We start from the raw sequence: 19,955 nt of genomic DNA, 5'->3' as shown, positions 1-19,955 counted from the left end.
CCTGGGAGGCTCCGCAGCTCCCGCCCAGCCCTGGGTTTGTGCTTCACGAGTTCCTGCTTCCGTTGCGGCGGCCGAAAGTTTGCCGGAGGTGGAAGGGCACGTTCCCGCCCTGCAACCCGGAGCTGCTTCCCAGCAACCTGGAGCAGGACCCCTGGGCACCGGGGAGAACCGGGAGCCCCTCCCCGGGTCCCCCGGCTCCCCACTCACCCACCCCCGCCCCCGCCCCGCGTAGCCACTGTGCGCGCTGCCAGGGCGGGGGCGCCACCCTCGTGGGTGCCTGAGGGTCTGCAGCTGCGCCTTCTCGCTTCCTGGAGACCAGAGAACAGGCAAATACCCACGATGAAAGTCAAACAGTACACAAATGCACACTGTACAGGCATACCTCCGTTTGCACTTAGCAGAGACTGCTTTTTCTTTCTTTCTTTTCAACAAATTTAAGGTTTGTGGCAATCCTGCCTGGAGCAAGTCTATTGGTACTGATTTGAGAGGCAGCAGTGAGTGGTGGCATGAAGCGAGATCTTAATTCCCTGCCCAGGAATTGAACCTGGGCAGCCTGGATGAAAACTAGGAAGCCTAGCCACCACACCCCCTGGCTCTTGCCCCCAGTGAAAAATGCATTTCTCGTAGAGGCAAAAACTGTAAAAACAGGTACAAAGTTTATTATTGGAGACACAGCACAAGTGGGAGAGCAGACAGAAACATTTGTTTAGTTGAGGGAGAGGCAAGGCAGAGATGCACACCCGGAGAGGAAGGGTGGGGGCGCCCTCCCTAGTGAGGAGGAGCACGATAAAGAGGCCGTTAGGTCATTTATACAGGGCAGTTCTTCCAGGTCTTTGTTTACCTTTGGCCAATTATCTGGTTTCTTTTTCCACCTGCCCTGCCCTAAGACCCTCCCCAACACGCATGCGCAACTTTTTCCAAGATAGATTACAGCCCAGAGGTCTATGGGATGGCCTTAGCATCACATATTACGGGGTGGCGCCCCCTCCTTTTTCACCCCCAAGGAGCCTTTCTGTGCACGTGCAATGTCTCCCTTGCCCCAAGGATGGGAGATGTACGACCTCTTGATCTTTTAACAGGGTTTAGCCCCTCTCTGTCCCTGACATAAAAATGTCCAATGTCCGGTTATTTACTCTATTTCTGTTGTTGGTTTTTACATCGAGGTGCAGATCTCGAAATATAGACAGGAGTCCGGTCATAAATATGTAGTCCTGGAGCCCGTTTGTCTCTTGCTTCAGGAAATGTAAACAGGGGGTTGGGAATGAATGTCCGGCCTAGAGCCCATCTCCTTCTCACCCCAGGAAGTGTGAACAGGAGGCCAGTTGTAAATGTCTAGCCTCGAGCCCATCTATCTCCTACCTCGGTGCCATGTCTCCAACAGCATTTGCTCGTTTTTTCATTATTATTATATTTATTATGATGGTGATTTGTGATCAATGATCTTTGATGTTACTACTATGACTTGCTAAAGGTTAGGATGATAGCTAGCATTTTTTAGCAATATTTTAACATTAAGGTATGTACTTCGTTTTTTAGACATAATGCTATTGCACACTTAATAGACTACGGAACAGTGTAAACACAACTTTTATATGCACTGGAAAACCAAAAAAATTGTGTGACTTTATTGCAATATTTGCTTTATCTGGAACTGAACCGTGGTATCTCCCAGATATGCCTGTACAATGAAAACCTTGCCTCTCACCCCTGTGTCCCAATCTAGTTCTCCTCCCCAGAGGCAACCACTGATCACAGTTTCTTCACGTTCAAGAGTTTATAGTGCCTGGGCTTCCCTGGTGGCGCAGTGGTTAAGAATCCACCTGCCAATGCAGGGGACATGGGTTCGAGCCCTGGTCCGGGAAGATCCCACATGCCTCGGAGCAACTAAGCCCGTGAGCCACAACTACTGAGCCTGCGCTCTAAAGCCCGCAAGCCACAACTACTGAAGCCTGCGCGCTTAGAACCTGTGCTCCACAACAAGAGAAGCCACCGCAGTGAGCAGCCAGCGCACCGCAACAGAGTAGCCCCTGCTTGGCGCAACTAGAGAAAGCCCGCGTGCAGCAACAAAGACCCAACACAGCCAAAAAAAAAAAAAAGTTTACAGTGCCTTCTATCAGGGGCATATTTAAGAGAATCCTATTTCAATCGTTCAAGGCAGGGTGGGTCCTTAATTAGGTTTGCAATTCTTGAATTAAATGTGCAAGTCAAGACTCCAGGAAGGTATTGGGATTCTGCATGATTTATTTTTAATAGGTATGGGTAATAATGATGAAAACAATGGTGTCTATTATTAAAATTTTGTCCCTGATATTTAGCATAGTACCTGGTATGTAATCGGTATATAGTAAATATTTAACAAAAATATATTTGTTGATTGCGTGGGTTTTACAAGTGTGTTTCTAAATTAGTGCTTGCTCCCCCCAGCCTCATACACAGGTGAACAAGTGCAACGTTACTAAACCACTGACACAGCTTGCCAAGTGTTCTAACCTTTCACCGTATCTCTACCTTGGTCGGTGTGAAAGAGCTTTCAAAACTAAGGCACCATGCAGCTGTAGATTATTATTCTAGGCCTGAGAACCAACAGCTGTAGTTTTAGCCAGTAGCTACTGGAGGCATATGTTGCCAGAGATGCCTGTAAACAATGGTCCATTGTGTGAAACTAACTCTACTAGTTGTATCCAGAGGATGACCCGCTCTTGAATTACAATAATGTTGCGAATATTTGTTTTGAAGAGTGACCAAAGTAAACTCCACTGTGAATTCCCATGGGAGTAATTTTCCTGAGGCAACCAGAGACTGAGGTGCTCAGTACATTTTATCTGTAGATGATATACATGAAGGTCCAGGGTACAGAGAGGTCACAATCTTTGAATCTCCTTTCATAGGTGGTCCATGCTAGGAGCTAAGTAGACCTTTCCCCACTTAGGAACTTCAGATTCAAGGTTTTGTTTTTTGGGGTTGTTTTTTGTTTCTCTGTTTGTTTTTTACATTTCACTGAAAACTTTTGATTGGCCTTTTGGATTGAAACGGGAATTTATCTGCCAGGAAGGATGATCCCATCATACTTCTGCTGAAACCAGCACATGGCCGCCCCTTTGCTGATTAGGTGTTTGGCCCCAACGTAGCCTGTCCTGCGCTTCTTGTCTGTGATGCTGAAACCTGGCCTACCCAGCACCACGTAGAAGTTTAGGCCATAGATGCCAATGCTTGGGTCATATTTGATCCCCAGATCGATGTGTTCTCGGATCCCAAAGCCAAAGTGTCCAGTACCTGAGAAGTTATTTTTTCTTAATTCGCACTCTCGCACCTTCAGACCTTCCTCCAGGATTTCTTCTGCGTTGGTCTCACGGACTGTGCAGTGGACGGCAATCTTTTCATTTCTCCTGATGCCAAAGGATCTGACAGTGTATCTAGCTTTGGAGAACACAGGGGTCTGGCCTGTGAGCTGCTCCAGCACCTTGGCTGCCCCGTCAGTCTGTCTCCACTCTCCCCCTACACAGATGTTGAGGCAGAGCTTGCAGATGTGAAGTTCCTGCATGAGCTTCTCCTTTTCACCTTGATCCTGAACCGTGATGGGAAACAGGAAGAGAGCCAGATGCAAGGGTTTGATACAATGAACCTGGTTATGGTTGAAGTAATATATTTTTCAGTTCTGACAGTGAACAGAGGACACTGATGAAAATAATGATTAAAGAAAAATGTTCTATTTATATGAACTAGGAGTTTAAATTAGAAATTATATCCACTGTCACCTTGTCGCCAAAGAGATTCTAAATCCTCTTCTTCTAATACTTAGAAGTACCATTTAGGTGGAGGCAGATTTTTTAAAGTATGTTATTCAGAAAATATGCATGAAGCATCTGCATGGGAAATTAAAGACCGATAAGACACGAATCTGTTATTGAACCCAAGTTCATGTGCCCTACGCACAGTGAAGCCAAACAAACTAAAATGTCAAGAGTTTGGAGTTTGGAGCAGAGAAAGGTTTATTGCAGGGCCACGCTAGGAGAACGGGTGGCTAGTGCCCCAAAAACTCCGGAACTCCCCAAAGCGTTTCAGCAAAGCCTTTTTAAAGTCCAGGTGATGGAGCGTCCCAGAATATGTGATCAGCTCATGCACAATTCTCTGATTGGTTGATGGTGAGGTAACAGGGCAGTTAACATGATCAATCCTTAGGCGCCAGAAGGTCTGGGGGCTACTTGCTCATTATCATCAAATAGTTAATTTCTTCCATGTGGTGGTGGTTTTTAGCCTCTGAAAAACTCATGAAAAATGCGTGAGATACTGAGACCAGCTGGGAGCAGGGAACCTTTGCGGCAGTGCTTGCACCTGGACAAACCTCTCCTCAAGCAACAAAATACAAAGAAACTATATGGGACTAAAAATAACTGCGTGCATGAGTTGGGGCAAATTACGGACAAAAAGATACAAAAGACCAAAAACTCAAAAGCCAGTTCTGAAGAGTCTGCAGCCAAAAGCAGGGTACTGCGCATGCCTCCTGCACTCAACACCACCTAAGGGGTGGGCAAAACACCTAAGCCACCCCTCTGACCCTGTATAAGGAAACAGCTTGTTCTCGCTCCCTCTTGCTGCAGCAGGGGCCCCAGTAAAGCCTTGCCTGAATTTCTTGTCTGGCCTCTAGTCAATTTCTATTGATTGGGGAAGGCCAAGAACCCTGGTCAGTATCAATACTCTATCTGGGTACTCCAGAGAAGAGGATACAGCAGAGGATATGGGGGAGGGTCTGTCCTGGGAAGGCCCCATAGGGTCCTGCTTGGTTATAAATCTATCTTCAAGATGGTTATTGTTCAGTGGGAAAGACACACAGGTAAATCAATGATTGTGCAAAGACTACATGTTATACTAGAAGATGCTAACTAAGGAAGCTCACAAAGGGGACATCTAATCTGCACTTCTGGGAGGAAGTGCATAAGTTCAAAATTTTTTTAAGACTTTATTTTTTTAGAGCACCTTTAGGTTCACAGCAAAATTGAGGAGGTACAGAGATTTCCCATATGTCCCTGCCCCCACTCATACACAGCTTCCTCATTATCAACATCCCACATAAGAGAGGTATATTTGTTACAACTGATGAACCTATATTGACCCATCAAAGTCACCCAAAGTCCATAGTTGACCTTACACTCATTCTTAGTGTTGTACATTCCGTGGGCTTGGACAAATGCATAATGATATGTATCCACCATTTTGGTATCATACAGAGTATTCTCACTGCCCTCCAAATCCTCTGTGTTCAGCCTATTCATCCCTCTCCCTTACCCCAAACCCTGGCAAACATGGGTGTTTTTACTATCTCCATAGTTTTGTCTGTTCCAGAATGTCATGTACTTGGAATCATACAGTATGCAGCCTTTTCAGATGGGCTTCTTTCACTTTGTAATATGGATTTGAGGTTCCTCCATGTCTTTTCATTTTCCATTGTCTGGTCCAGAGTTTGTTTATACATCCACCGAAGGATACTTTGGTGGCTTCCAAGTTTTGGCAGTTACGAATAAAGCTGCTATAAACACCTGTGTGCAGGGTTTTGCATGGACATAAGTTTCCAACCAGAAGATAAATCTTGAAGGATGAAGTTCAGTTAACTAGATGGAGAGAGAAAAGCTGAATATTCCGGACAGAGAAAACAGGACTTTTCAGGGAATTTCAACCTGACTGGCATGAACTTTGCCTGTATAAAAAGGGATGGGGGGCTTCCCTGGTGGCGCAGTGCTTAAGAGTCCGCCTGCCGATGCAGGGGACACGGGTTCGTGCCCCGGTCCAGGAAGATCCCACATACCGCGGAGCGGCTGGGCCCGTGAGCCATGGCCGCTGAGCCTGTGCATCCAGAGCCTGTGCTCCACAACGGGAGAGGCCACAACGGTGAGAGGCCCGCGTACCGCAAAGAAAAAAAAAAAAAAGGGGTAGGGACTTCCCTGGCAGTCAGTGATTAAGAACCCTGCTTCCACTGCAGGCTTGCGGGTTTAATCCTTGGTCTGGGAACTAAGATCCCGAATGCCATGCAGTGCAGTCAAAAAAAAAAGGGGGTAAAGAGAGGCTGGGGTCAGAGCAAGAATATTCTCATATGCTAAATTTTAAACTTTATCTTGAAGCCATGGGGAATTATTGAAGGTTTTTAGCAGGGCAGTGAAAGGTTCAGAGACCTGATTAATATTCTAGAAAATTCTCCATGCCAGCCACATGAAGGATGCATTGAAGGAGGTGAGGCCAGAGGCTTCTGTTCTGCAAGAAATGAGAGAAGTGAGGAGGCCCTGAACTGTGCACGGAGACAAGAGATAAATTAAGGCGAGAGGCTCTCCAGACGTGGTGGTGGTTTGGATACGGTGGCGAGGCTAACCACGTTTCTGGCTTGGGAGACCAGCTGGATGGGGTGCCTGGTAAAATAAAGACACAGGAGGAGGAGCTAGTCCGGAGTAGACAGAGGCATAACGAGTTTTAGAAAACTTGAATCCTGGTTTTATCACTAACTAGCTGTGTGATCAGGAGTCAACCCCTTAACCTCTGTGTAAAATTAGGAAAGTGTTATCTACTTTGTAGGCAGGTCATACAGGGACAGTGTATATGAAAGTGCTTTATAAACATGAAAAGGCTATTTAATTCTTACTTATTGTGTGTATATAAGCCACATAGGTTGCTATTCATGTGGAAGTGACTTTAGGGGTGCTACAGGCATCAATCTCAAATGTATCCTACCTCTAAAGCCCCTCCAGCGGTGCCCTGAAAGGCTGGGGAAGCTGGGTCCTTCCCCCACTCCTTCTTTCTAGCAAGGGGAACTCTTTCTTTTTTTTTTCTTTTTAATTAACTTTTATTGGAGTATAGTTGATTTACAATGTTGTGTTAGTTTCTGCTGTACAGCAAAGTGAATCAGTTATACATATTCATATATCCACTCTTTTTTAGATTCTTTTCCCCTATAGGCCATTAAAGAGTATTGAGTAGAGTTCCCTGTGCTATACAGTAGGTCCTTATTAGCTATCTTTTTTGTTTTTTTGTTTTTTTTCTTTGCGGTACGCAGGCCTCTCACTGTTGTGGCCTCTCCCGTTGCGGAGCACAGGCTGCAGACGTGCAGGCTCAGCGGCCATGGCTCACGGGCCCAGCCACTCCGCGGCATGTGGGATCTTCCTGGACCGGGGCACGAACCCGCGTCCCCTGCATCAGCAGGCGGACTCTCAACCACTGCGCCACCAGGGAAGCCCTCTATTTTATATATAATAGTGTGTATATGTCCATCCCAATCTCCCAATCTATCCCTCCCCCATTTCCCCTTGGTAACCATAAGTTTGATTTCTACATCTGTAACTCTATTTCTGTTTTGTAAAGCAGTTCACTTGTACCATTGCAAGGGGAATTCTTTCTTGCTGGCAAGTTCCCTCTTTGTGCTGAGTAGGGCTGGCTGGGGTGGGTGGGACAGTGCGGACAAAATGAAGCTACCTTCCTTCTGCAGAAGAATCCTTGTGTTATAAATGCCCATTTAGGGACTTCCCGGGCAGTCCAGTGGTTAAGGCTCTGAGTTTCCACTGCAGGGGGCACAGGTTTGATCCCTGGCTGGGGAACTAAGATCCCGCAATCTGCGGCCAGAAAAAAAAAAATGTCCATTTAATTTTCTTGCCACCAGACTGTAAGCTTCCTCAGGATAGGGAGACTGAGTCTTGCTGGATCTTTCTTCCCTAGTGTCTAGCAAGTGCCTGGCAAATTATAGGCTCCCAATAAACTCTGAGTCAATGAATGAAGGCATTTTATCTTCCAATATCCTTTTTCTGAGTAACAGCTTTATTGAGATATAGTTCACATACTATACAATTCGCCTAAAGTGTGCAATTCAGTGATTTTTAATATATTTACAGAGTTGTGCAACCATGATCACAATAAATTTTAGCTTTCTTTTCTTTTCTTTTTTTCCTTTGGCTGCACCACGGGTCATGTGGGATCTTAGTTCCCCGACCAGGGATCGAACCTGTGCCTCCTGCAGTGGAAGAACGGAGTCCTAACTACTGGACCGCCAGGGAATTCACACCACAATAAAGTTTAGAACATTTTCAACACTCCCAGAAAGAAATCCCCACACCCGTTAACAGTCACTCCCCATATCTCCTCCGCACCCACCCTCCTTTTCAGCCTTAGACAACCACTTACTTATTTTTGTCTCTATAGTGCCCCTTGTGGACATTTCATGTAAATGGAATCTACAATCCGTGGTCTTTTGGTGATGGGCTTGTTTCACATAACATAATGTTTTCAAGGTTTATCCATGTTGCAGCATGTATTAGGACTTCATTCCCGTTTTTATTCCCTGCCAAATAGTACCCTACGATACAGATATACCACGTTTTATTTATCCATTCATTGAAAACAAATGGCAACATAGGAGGCCCCAGCCTCTGTCCCCCAACAAAGATGAACAGTTAGACAGCTGTCTACAAACAAAAACAGGTCTGGGAGAGCTCTGGAGTTCACTTCAGAAACTACAGCAACCCAGCAGAACAAAAAACTTGAGAATAACTACACAAGGAAAGAAGGTAGCTTCATTTTGCCCACATCATCCCATCCCCCTAGCCAGCACTGCTCAGCACCAAGAGGGAATTTGCCAGCAAGAAAGAGTTCCCCTTGCTAGAAAGAAGGAGCGGGGTGAGGACCCAGCTTCCCCAGCCTTTCAGGGCACCGCACGATTGTCCACATTTGGTTTCACCCCACCCAGACCTGCAAAGCTAAGACGTATAGAGATGGCTAGGAACAAGGAAGAAAAGCAGGAACTTCTAACAGTAGTTATGCAGCAGAAGAGATCACGCTTCCAGTGACCTGCTCTGCAAACAAACCCAGCAGCTTTCACCACTGAAGAAACCAATGACCAGCACAGCTACCACAGACCCCGCCCCCCATAGATTTCACCCTACAGGTATTCACACCCACTGATGACAGCCGCCTGTGTCCCTCTCTGCTCCCTCCCCTGCCCCTATCCTCCCCTGGAGTCTGGAACAACACTGGCAGCCAGCCCAGGCCTCTGTGGTTGCATGAATGCAAGATGCCAGTCTGGACCCTCTGGTTGAACTCCACCATCATGTGCACAATCTGGGCTAGCCCTTCCAGCTGCAACCTTGCATGCCAACCACCTGATGCCCATCACTGGCCTCCACCGCAGTGCACATGCCTGGGGCAAACTGTGCAGCCACAGAAGGGCGTGCCAACAGCCAGGGCCCCCGCAGCTGCCTGTGGGCCCAGATCAGGCCCGTCTGTCACTGGCCTGTACCACGGTGCTCACCTGCAGCCAGTCCCTCCAGATGTGCACCTGCATGCCCCTGGCCAGACCCCTGTCACTGGCCTCCACTGCCATGCACCCACGGTGAGACCTGGCAGCTAAAGGAGTGATAGCCAACAGCCAGGACCCCTGCAGGTGCCAATGAGCATTTGGTTGGCACTGACCCTTTCTGCCTGCCCAGTCCCCCACTGCTATGTGTGTGCTGGCAACCAGCTCCTGCTTCTCTATAGGCACCTGCAGCTGTACCCCTGCAGCTGAGTGTGTGCATCACTACTGCATCAGCAACCACTACTACCTGTCCGGTCTCTAGCCACTGGATCTGGAGGGGCTGCTGAGGACCCCAACAGCCCTTAGAGCAACTATAAACACGCTGAAGTGCTTGCCAAGGGCCACAGTTGTTGACACTGTGGAGTCCAGTGGCCTGAGTTAAAAGATATCATGTAACCCTGAACCCTGTGCCACCACATACCCCTGCACTTGGCGCCCTGCACCACTAGACTTGGAGTCACAGCATGCTCCAGCACGTCCCCACCTGCAAGTGAAAATCTTCCTTTACCAAAGTCAGCTCGTAAAGCCTGGAGGAGGTGACTGCTTCTTCAAATGAGCAGACACTTAGGCAAGGTTACAGAGATCATGAAGAATCAGGGAACCATGAGTCCACCAAAGGAATATAGTAAGCCTCCAGTAACTGGCCCCAAAGAAATGGAGATCCAAGAATTGCCTGATAAAGAATTCAAAATGATTGTTCTAAAGATGTTCAGAGAGCTAGAAAAGAACACAAACAATCTAGCGCTATCAGGAAAACAACGCAAGAAGAAAATGAGTTCAACAAACATACAGAACACATAAAAAAAGAACCAAACGATAATTTTGAAGCAGAAGAATATGACTGAACTGAAGAATTCAACAGGGAGCTTCAACGGCCGGTTTGACCAAGCAGAAGGAATCAGTGATCTAGAAGGCCACTTGATCAATTGAAATTACCCAAACAGAGGAGCAAAAAAGAAAAAGAATAAAAAGGAATGAAGAGGACTTCCCTGGTAGTGCAGTGGTTAAGAATCCGCCTGCCAATGCAGGGGACATGGGTTCGAGCCCTGGTCCAGGAAGATCCCACATGCTGGGGAGCAACGAAGCCTGTGAGCCACAACTACTGAGCCTGCGCTCTAGAGCCTGAAAGCCACAACTACTGAAGCCTGCGTGCCTAGAGCCCGTGCTCCACAACAAGAGAAGCTACTGCAATGAGAAGCCCGCCCACCACAACGAAGAGTAGCCCCCGCTCACTGCAACTGGAGAAAGCCTGTGCCCAGCAACAAAGATCCAATACAGCCAAAAATAAATTAATTAATTAATTTAAAGAAAAGAAAAGAAAAGGAATGAAGAAAACCTATGGGACTTATAGGACACCACAAGAGAGACGATGTACGTATCACTGGAGTCTCAGAAGGAGACGAACAAGAGATAGGGTAAAAAGCTTATTTAAAGAAATTATAGCTGAGAACTTTCCAAACCTGGGGAGAGACTTGGACATACAACTTCATGAAGCTAATAGCTCACCCCAAAATCTCAATCCAAAACGTTCTTTTCCAAGACAAATTATAAAATTGTCTAAAATCAGAAACAAAGAGTGAATTTTAAAAGCATCAAGAAAAACAAAATCTCTCATACGTAGAATCGTCAGCAGATTTCTCAGCAGAGACCTTGCTGGCCAGTAGAGAATGGGATGATATATTTATCTATTCATCAGTTGAATGACAGAATAATCCTTTTAGAATGAAACGTGTATCCTAAGGGAAGCATAAAAACCACCATTACATCAGTACAGATTAGGGTATGGAACACAAGATAAATGTACTTTGGTGTGGAAGAGAGGGAACAAGAGTCAGAATATGACTTACTCTCCCCACTTTTACTTCTTCTCTCACCCATCCCCAAAGAGGGAATGTCTTGAGAGAGAGCCCCAAGAGGGAATGGGCACATGGCTTAGTAAGGCCTTCCCAGTCCCATCAGCCTGGTGGTTTATGTAAACCTCAAGACTACAGTCTTTTAGGAGACGCTTTTGATCTCTCAGGCAGTTTTTAGTTCTATCTTCACATTCCCACAAAATACTGAATTTACATTCATTTGCACTTTTCTCAAGGTACAGTGGGCCCTCCACACCCAAGTGTTCCTACCCTTCGAAATCGGAGAGGCCAACTGTAAGGGATTTGAGGATCCATGGATTTTGGTATCTGCTGGAGGTCCTGGAACCAATCCCTCGTGGATACCCAGGGACGACGGTATTGTAATGGTGAGCAGAGGAAAGAGCATGAGATTTGTAACCAGAGAGTCCTAAATACTAGTTTCACCACTTACTGAACCATGAGGAAGTTACCTGTTTATAGGCGTCAGGGTTGTTGTGAAAATCAAATGAGTGAAAACAGAAGAAATGTCTATGATATGGTAGAGTAGAAGGGACTTGAAAATCATTTCATCAATTTGACACTCTCAGGGCATCTGCTGGAAAGTTCGTGAAACAAACAATATAAAATGAGTTGCAAAGTTCTGAGAACCCCAGAGACACCCAACTCCTTGGTGGGAATGCATTGCTAGGTGTAAGTCCTTGACCTGCCAAAGTTGGAAGTTTCTGTATTGCTTTACCTGTAGTACTTCTTTCTTGCCTTTGCTCGTTTCAGAATGCCTTGCGGATAATTGTCAAGGTGGCCAGAAAGTGACGAGACTTGGGGCATCCACTTTCCTTTGAAGATGCACAAACGCCCTAACACATGAATCAGCATTTTCTACTCATTTTTCTCTCATTTCCAGCTCCTTCTTTCACCATCTAGTATTTTTTGTACGGTCTTCCACTGCCAAACTTCCAGCTTTGGGAACTGAAACAGGAGCTTGGCATCCAGGCAGTTGTGGATTCCAATCCTAAATCTATCTAGCACCTCTCTTTCCCCATCTGTAAAACAGGGTTAAATTTTTTGCAGTATATTACAAATATCGTATCATTATGTTGTACACCTGAAACTCATACAATATTATGTCAATTTAAAAAACCCAAAAATAAATAACAAAAAACACACACACACACAAAAACGAAACAGGGCTTCCCTGGTGGCGCAGTGTTTGAGAGTCCGCCTGCCGATGCAGGGGACACGGGTTCGTGCCCCGGTCCGGGAAGATCCCACGTGCCGTGGAGCGGCTGGGCCCGTGAGCCGTGGCCGCTGAGCCTGCGCGTCCGGAGCCTGTGCTCCGCAACGGGAGAAGCCCGCGTACCACAAAACAAACAAACAAACAAAACCAAAACAAACTCCCCAAAAGCCTATTAATAAAGTTTTAACGATGGGGATAAAGTGCCTACTGTGTGGATGATACTTAAAGGTGACGCGCAACATTACAACAAGAAACGGGTAACCCTTTGGGGCGGTTCTGGCGTTGAGGTGATCGGGCCCTTTAAGGCTGCGCCCCCGGAGTCGCCAGCGCGAGTTTCCCCGCCCTCCCTCGGGCCCGGGGCGTTGGCGGGGGTGGGGGTGGGCCTTCTAACCCGGAACTGACGGCTGCTCGCTGCCGGCACTGCCAATCCGCGTCCGAGAAGGAACGAGCGTGTGGCGCCCGAGCAAGCGAGTGAGTGAAAGCGGTGCCGCCCGCCGGCCGCAGGCGCGGCGGGTGCCCGGCGTTTCCCCGCCTCCTTGCCTTGGGTTTCCCTAAATAAGGCAGGCGAGCAGGGTGTAGCTCCGCCGCACCTCCTTGCACGTCCTTCTCCGAATAGGGCCTCCCCGTCCCCCGCCGCCCGCGCCCCCGCCTGGGCTGGGCGCGCCATCCCCACAGTGCAGCCTGTGTAGCCTCCGCATCCCGGTCCCCGGCCCCTTCCCTGTCGCACCGCCGCCCGAGCGGTCGCCGCCCGTTCCGCCGTTCCTCCGCTGCCAGCACCATGGGCAGTGAGCAGAGCTCCGAGGCCGAGAGCCGACCCAACGATCTGAACTCCTCAGGTCGGTGCCCTGATCTCCACCCTTCTCCAGCCAGCCCTGTTTGCTTGCGGGGCGGGCTGCCTTCCAGCCTGCTGGGGACTGGGACCGGCGGACAGGAACGCACAGAAAGCCCTCACCATGCTTTTTTCTTAAAAAAGAAAAAGAAAAAAAAATTACCATCTGCCCTAGCCTTGATTGTCCTGATGGAAGCCGGTACCTGTGATTGCAAGCTAAGCCAGCGTGGGCGCCCGAGCCCATTATTTGTTTTCAGAACAGCTGTGCCTCTCAGCTGCAGCCTACTCTTTGAAGGAGGACCTAATTGATATTTGGCTTTAGTATTCATGACTGACAGGGAGATTTGGGTCGCGCAGTGGATGGGTCATAGGACCTGAAAGAACAGATTCCTTCTTAAAAATGGGTTCAAGAGATTCTTTTCCAGAAGGGATGTGTGGCAGGTGAACAATCGCTGTGAACCCTTGGGTGAGAGCGAGTCCAGAAACTGCATCTTCCCATCGGAAGGTGTCTCGGCTCCCTTTCTAATATACAAGTTGTGTAGGAAGGCAAGATGTGGTGTTTTTCCCTGTTCTTACCCCGCCCATGTTGTTTAGATTTCTCTCCGAGTTTGATGTAGGAATGGGAGGATTATTGTTCCTGTAGTATAATGAGTACTCAAAACAGCTGATGCTTAATTGAGGATCATTTGCTCCTTTTTTTGTTGTTACCCACCAAACTCTAGGACCGCTGGGACTGTCCCCGATAAGCTCTGGAGTTGCTAATCCAAATTGGCTTATATCTGGGGCCTAAAAAGAGCCCTGGTCATGGACTGCTCTGATCTTGGTAGGATATGTAGTTCAGAAATGTAGAAGCTAGCAGATCTATGGGTATTCCACACTGAAATGTAACCTTCAAGGCTAGTTCAGTCTACCATTCTGGGGGCTAGATTGAGACAGCTTTTAACGGTGAGCAGCATCTACTGCTACGTTCATTCTTATTTCTTTGAAAGATCCAGAATGTAGTATCTGTTATAACAAATACAGTAATAATTGTTACCCCTTACCTTCTTGCCTCTGTGTCAGGCCAGAAGCATATTTTGTGAGAAGCGTGTCATCTTTTTAATAGGCTTGCTCACCTACTAACCAACAGCATGGGCTCTAACCAGTACTGGAGCACACTAACCAGTACTACCGAATAGCATAGGTTAGAATTTACCTGGTTCCCTGTGCTAAGTGCTTCACATGTGTTCATGTTTAATCCTCACAATAGCCCCATTTTACAGACAAGTAGTAGAGACTAGCTAGAATCTAGTAAACTCTGTTTTCCTCTGGTATCCGAGGAAGGAGGAACCACTGAATTTGTACTAGGAAAGATTTCTGGCTTGGGATTTGTAAAACATTAGGTAAATTACCGAAAGAGGCGAAGAGAGACTTCTTGAAGAGCAGTGAAAGCAGCTGAGATTCTAAAAGAGTGAATGCCAAGCCTTAAGAGACATTAGCCTCCAGGAGGCAGGGCGGTTCTATGGCATACCTGGATCAACCTTTGAGACATGATTATGATGAGCCTGCAAATACTGCCTTCTAGAGTGTAAAACAATAAAGATTCACTCTTGCCACAACCAGAAGGTGTTTGAGAGCAGAGGATGTCTTGGTCTGGGGAGTCCTTGATAGTTTGAATCACTTCCCTCTAAATGGATTACATTCTCCTAGGTACCTGAACTTGACCTGCCTCTTCAGCAGTCCTTCAAGTTTCTTTATTTTGCCTCAGCCTACAGTGGACCTGCCGGTTCTTTCTGCCCTGTGACTTTAAGGGTGAGGAGGCTGGTGCCATCACCTAGTGTTAAGAACCAGGATTTTTTTCCCTGTGACTAGGATCTATTCATCGTGCTGGGCTTGCTGTGATAGGGTGGCTACACAGCTTTGCAACCCCAGCATCACTGGGATGGGTCATGTACACCAGCAATCCATTTACCTCCAATTCCCTTCTTAACTCTGTTTCTAGCACTGGTGACTTCGGGCGAGTCACAGCTAAACTTTGTATGCTTATTTCCTCATTGGGAAATAGGGACAAACGTCAGGGGGATCAAAGAAGTAAAAATTAAAAACAATCTGGTTATTATTTTGTGTTTTGAATAATAAACTTCTGATTACAAAAGCAATCTCATAGATGGTATATGGTCCTATAAAGTTTGAAGGTTTTTTTTAATACCATGGGAAATAGAGGTCCTCTGTAATTCATCTGCCCTACCCAGCCCCCACTGCAGGATAACTGCGGTTAACATCTTTTGTGTAAAAAATATCCTTTTTTAATGACTACAGTGAAAACAGCTTTGGTGAGATGGAGGTCGCTAAATAAGATGCAATTCCTGAGCGGTGTAACTTTATTTTCAGTGGCCCCTTCTCCAGCTAAGCATAGAGCCAAGATGGATGATATTGTGGTTGTAGCTCAGGGCTCCCAGGCCTCACGGAATGTCAGCAATGATCCCGATGTCATCAAGTTGCAAGAGATTCCAACCTTCCAGCCACTTTTGAAAGGTAAGGGCTTGCATTTCTTAAAAAAAATTTATTGAAGTATAGTTGATTTACAATACTGTGTTAGTTTCAGGTGTACAGCAAAGTGATTTGGTTTTATATATATATGTGTGTATACACACACACACACACACACACATATATATACTTTTTCAGATTCTTTTCCATTAGAGGTTATTACAAGACATTGGCTATAGTAGCATCTATACTGCCTATACTGACATCTATAGGCAGATCTTCCAGACAGAAAATCATTAAGGCAACAGAGATCCTAAATGACACAATAGAACAGTTGGACTTAATTGATACATACAGGACACTACATCCAAAAAAACAGAATACACATTCTTTTCAAGTGCACACAGAACATTCTCTAGGATAGACCGCATACTAGGACCCAAGGCAAGCCTCATTACATTTAAGAGGATAGAAATTATTTCCAGGGATTACATTTTATCTTATTTGGACTTGCTGGAAAGATGTGCATAGCCCCACCATTCTCCCCTGATATCTCTGTGCCTTATGCATCTCCTTTAGGTCTTTGCTTAAATGGCATTTTCTTGGTGAAGCCTTCCTTGACTGCTGTATTTAGAATTGCAGCCCTTTTCCCTGCCTGTTTTTCTCTGGAGTACATAATCACCCTTGACTTACTGCATAGTTTACTTATTTGTTTATTGTCTGTATTTCCCTGCTAGAATGTAAAGCTCCATGATGGTAGGAACTTTCCATGTTTTGTTCACTGTTGAATCCTCAGCACTTGGAATAGAGCCTGGTGTAAAGTAGGGCCTGAGTAAATGAATGAATGAATGATGATGAAGTTGGCTTACCTGTCATATTTCCACATAAAGATTTTCATTCTTATTTGTGATCTGGACTATGGGTTGACTAGTTTACCTCCATAGAGAAAATCTCCATGATCACTGATACACTTATAATTAATCCTGGCAATGGTTTTGTTTGACAGGGAGTTCGTGTTTGAAAGGAGAGAATGTGTACAAACCGTCATCCTTCTTAATATATGGTTAGCATATATTGAGGTACTTACCTTTTAATATGAATTTTATTATTCATTTGATAATTTTATTTTATATTTTTATTAACTTGTTATTAATACATGCATTACTTTATTATTTTCATATCTTTATTAAGTAGTGGCAATGATTTTTTATTAACTGAATGGGGTTTCTGCTGTAAGAATCCCTCTGTCTCCCTCTCACCACAAAAGATTAGGAAATGTAAATGATTTAGTTGACCTACCCTGGTTTACTTAACCTGGTACAATATAATATGAAGCATCTTACATTTATAGAGCTATTTGTATTAAAAGGTTCCCTCCCCTACACACACATATACATTATCCCTTTAGTTCTTACATCATTAAATATGTTTGAATGATTTGTGCCAGATTAGACAGCTGGCAGCTAGAGGTTGAACTTGAACCTTTATCACTGATGTCAAACCCTGTACTAGTTAAACTATTCCACGCTGTACTTAAAAAACAAAAATAAAACCAAATGGTGCTTTATAGATGATCCATATACTTCTCTTTCTTCCCAGTACTTCATCTGCTTTACAGATGAGGAAATACAAGCTTTCAGTCTTCCCCCAGAGGCCTCAGTGTTAGACCCTGGTAAACCCTTCTGATTCTTACACAAAACAACACATTACATCCCGTTACCCATCTTCTCATTAGTTTCTGTTGTTTTGAGGAATAATGTGATTTGCCAAAGAAGCCAACATTAATGCAGTTTCCATTTTCATATATCCTTGTGCCATCAGATTTAAAACACACATCTTTATCTTTAGAAACTCAGAGGTGGACACTTGTGTCCTGTCCTCCATCCCTTCTGGAGTTGCATGTGTTGCTCACAGTCACAGTGTTCATGCCTCCACTTCCTGTTAACCATGTCCTCTCTCCTCCCAAAGTCGTCTAGTCCTGGGTGAGGCCTCTGAGATCTAGTTTTGTCCCCACTTCTGGGAAATGCTAAAAACAAACAAAAACCAAAAACTGAAGAAACAACCCCAGAACTTTGAGATGTATTTAATAATTTTCTGGAATTAGTGTTTCTTCTTTAAGCATTTGAAATAATTCATATTTTATGATAAGTTGACTAGTAGGGGAAACATCTGGGAGAAGGTTTGGTGTTAAGGGAAGCTAACCTCAGATTTAAAATCATCACTGGGAACCCCAAGAGTGAATTATTAGTGTGGTGCAGTTAATGCGACACAGCTGGACTTGCTTGCATTGCTACCTGGATTTTATTTATTTATTTTTTATTGAAGCATATTTGATTTACAATATTGTGTAGTTTCAGGTGTATAGCATAGTGATTCAGTATTTTGCAGATTATATTCCATTGTAGGTTATTCAGAGATAATGGGTTTAATTCCCTCTGCTATGCAGCATATTCTTGTTACTTATCTATTTTATTGATATATTTAGTAGTTTGTATCTGTTACTCTCGTACCTCTGATTTGTTCCTATCCCTTTTCTCTCCCCTTTGGTAACCTCAGATTTGTTTTCTATATCTGTGACTCTGTTTCTCTTTTGCATATACCTTCATTTGTATTATTTTTTAGATTCTGCATATACATGATATCATATAGTATTTGTCTTTTTCTCTGTCTGACTTATATCACTAAGCATAATATTCTCCAGGTCCATCCACATTGCTGCAGATGGCAGTATTTCGTTCTATTCTAAGGCTGAGTAATATTCCATTGTGTATATATTACCACATCTTAATCCAGTAATCTGTTGATGGGCACTTGGGTTGCATCCATATCTTGGCTATTGTAAATAGGGCTATTATGAACATTGGGGTGCACGTATCTTTTCGAATTAGTGTTTTTGTTTTTTCTGGATGTATACACAGGAGTGGAATCGCTGGATCATATGGTAGTACTATTTTTAGTTTTTTAAGGAACCTCCGTACTATTTTTCACAGTGGCTGCACCAATTTATACTCCCACCAACAGTTTACAAGGGTTCTACTACCTGGATTTTAATTGTGACTTGGCTACCAACTGGCTGTGTTGCCCTGACTTTGTTTTTCACCTCTTTGAACCTTGGTTGTTGAGTATATTGAGAATAGGTGCAGGAGAGAGGAAAGCTCGCGAGAAGCAGCGTGTAGTTAAGAGGAGTCCTAGGATTTGGCTAAAGAGGGTAGAGAAATCACCTGAGGAGAGTGATGTGAAAATAGAAATGGTAACAAGGGGCAGTGGCCAGACTGCAGGGAACGAAATAAGCCAGTGAACATTTAAGTTGATGCTCGCGTTTTACTTGCGAAGAAGAAACATCTTGGACAGTGATTAGAAAAGGTAGGCAAAGGGGACAACTGGGTGGAAGTGATAAGTATAATCATGATGGTAATAGTAGCTAATCCTCACCTCCCGTGCTCTGCATACCTATTATTCTTTCCATTTTCTACATTAAAACATTGAGGCTCAGAGAGCTTCAATTCATTGCCTAGAGTCACATGGCTATAAGTGATAGCCCTTCTCAAGATGACATCAGGACATCGAGTTTTAACTATTTTGTACATAGAATAAGACTCAGTTTCAGGCTCATAGATACAGAGAACAAACTGGTTACAGAGGAGAGGGGAGTTGCAGATGAGGGAAATAGGCAAAGGAGACTAAGAGGTATGAACTTCCGGTTTTCAAATAGATAAATCATAGGGATGTAAGGTACAGCATCAGGAGTATAATCGGTAATATTGTAAAAACTTTCTATGGTGACAGCTGGTAACTAGATTTATCATGGTGATCTTTTCGTGATGTATAAAAATATCGAATCACTATGTTGTACACCTGAAACGAATATCGTATTGTAAGTCAATTATACTTTGATTTAAAAAAGAAAGACTCAGTTTCCAATTCTAGCGAAGCCCATGGTAAAAATCATGAGGCTGTAATGGGAAATTGGGTGATGGGCGTGAGCTGGCTTGGATTTTCAGGTGCCGCGTTTGTTACAGAGCCTCCTGCTTTGACATTGTTCTGCCTGGTAATTTAAAGCCCTGCATCTGCTTGCTGGCCTGGGCAGGGATCACTCATCTCTGTTGCCTTTATACTCTAATCTCTTTCCCCCTTTACTGCTTTCAGGATGAGGCTGTTTCTCAAAGAAGTAAAAGGGCCACACAGTGAGGGCTACCCCCAAGGTTTGATTTCAGAAAGCTTTTATTCCAGTTAATGACAGTGTATTCT

At 45.0% G+C, this 19,955-nt stretch overlaps 2 protein-coding genes across 3 annotated transcripts in view; one reads left to right on the top strand and one right to left on the bottom strand.

The window, feature by feature from the left end:
* Positions 1–3,036: 3,036 nt before the first annotated feature.
* Positions 3,037–3,562, bottom strand: LOC307059934 (large ribosomal subunit protein uL5-like). Its single transcript, XM_079714216.1, has one exon. It carries the CDS (start codon positions 3,539–3,541, stop codon positions 3,038–3,040), a length of 504 nt encoding a protein of 167 aa, XP_079570342.1. The 5' UTR covers positions 3,542–3,562; the 3' UTR covers position 3,037.
* A 9,475-nt stretch (positions 3,563–13,037) lies between these two features.
* BORCS5 (BLOC-1 related complex subunit 5) overlaps positions 13,038–19,955 on the top strand; it is a 98,165-nt gene continuing 91,247 nt past the window's right edge. The window contains exons 1-2 of one of the 2 annotated variants that reach the window (XM_079715559.1): positions 13,038–13,245; positions 15,609–15,752. In XM_079715559.1, coding sequence (XP_079571685.1) covers positions 13,188–13,245; positions 15,609–15,752 — 202 coding nt within the window. In that variant the 5' untranslated portion in view covers positions 13,038–13,187. The remainder of the gene's footprint in view (positions 13,246–15,608; positions 15,753–19,955) is intronic. The other variant, XM_079715560.1, reaches the window with a different exon arrangement.

This window comes from Hyperoodon ampullatus (assembly GCF_949752795.1).
Source record: "Hyperoodon ampullatus genome assembly, chromosome: 11".
NCBI lineage: Eukaryota > Metazoa > Chordata > Mammalia > Artiodactyla > Ziphiidae > Hyperoodon > Hyperoodon ampullatus.
The sequence above is the reverse complement of the archived record's forward strand: the minus strand, read 5'-3'. Positions and strand labels throughout refer to the sequence as shown.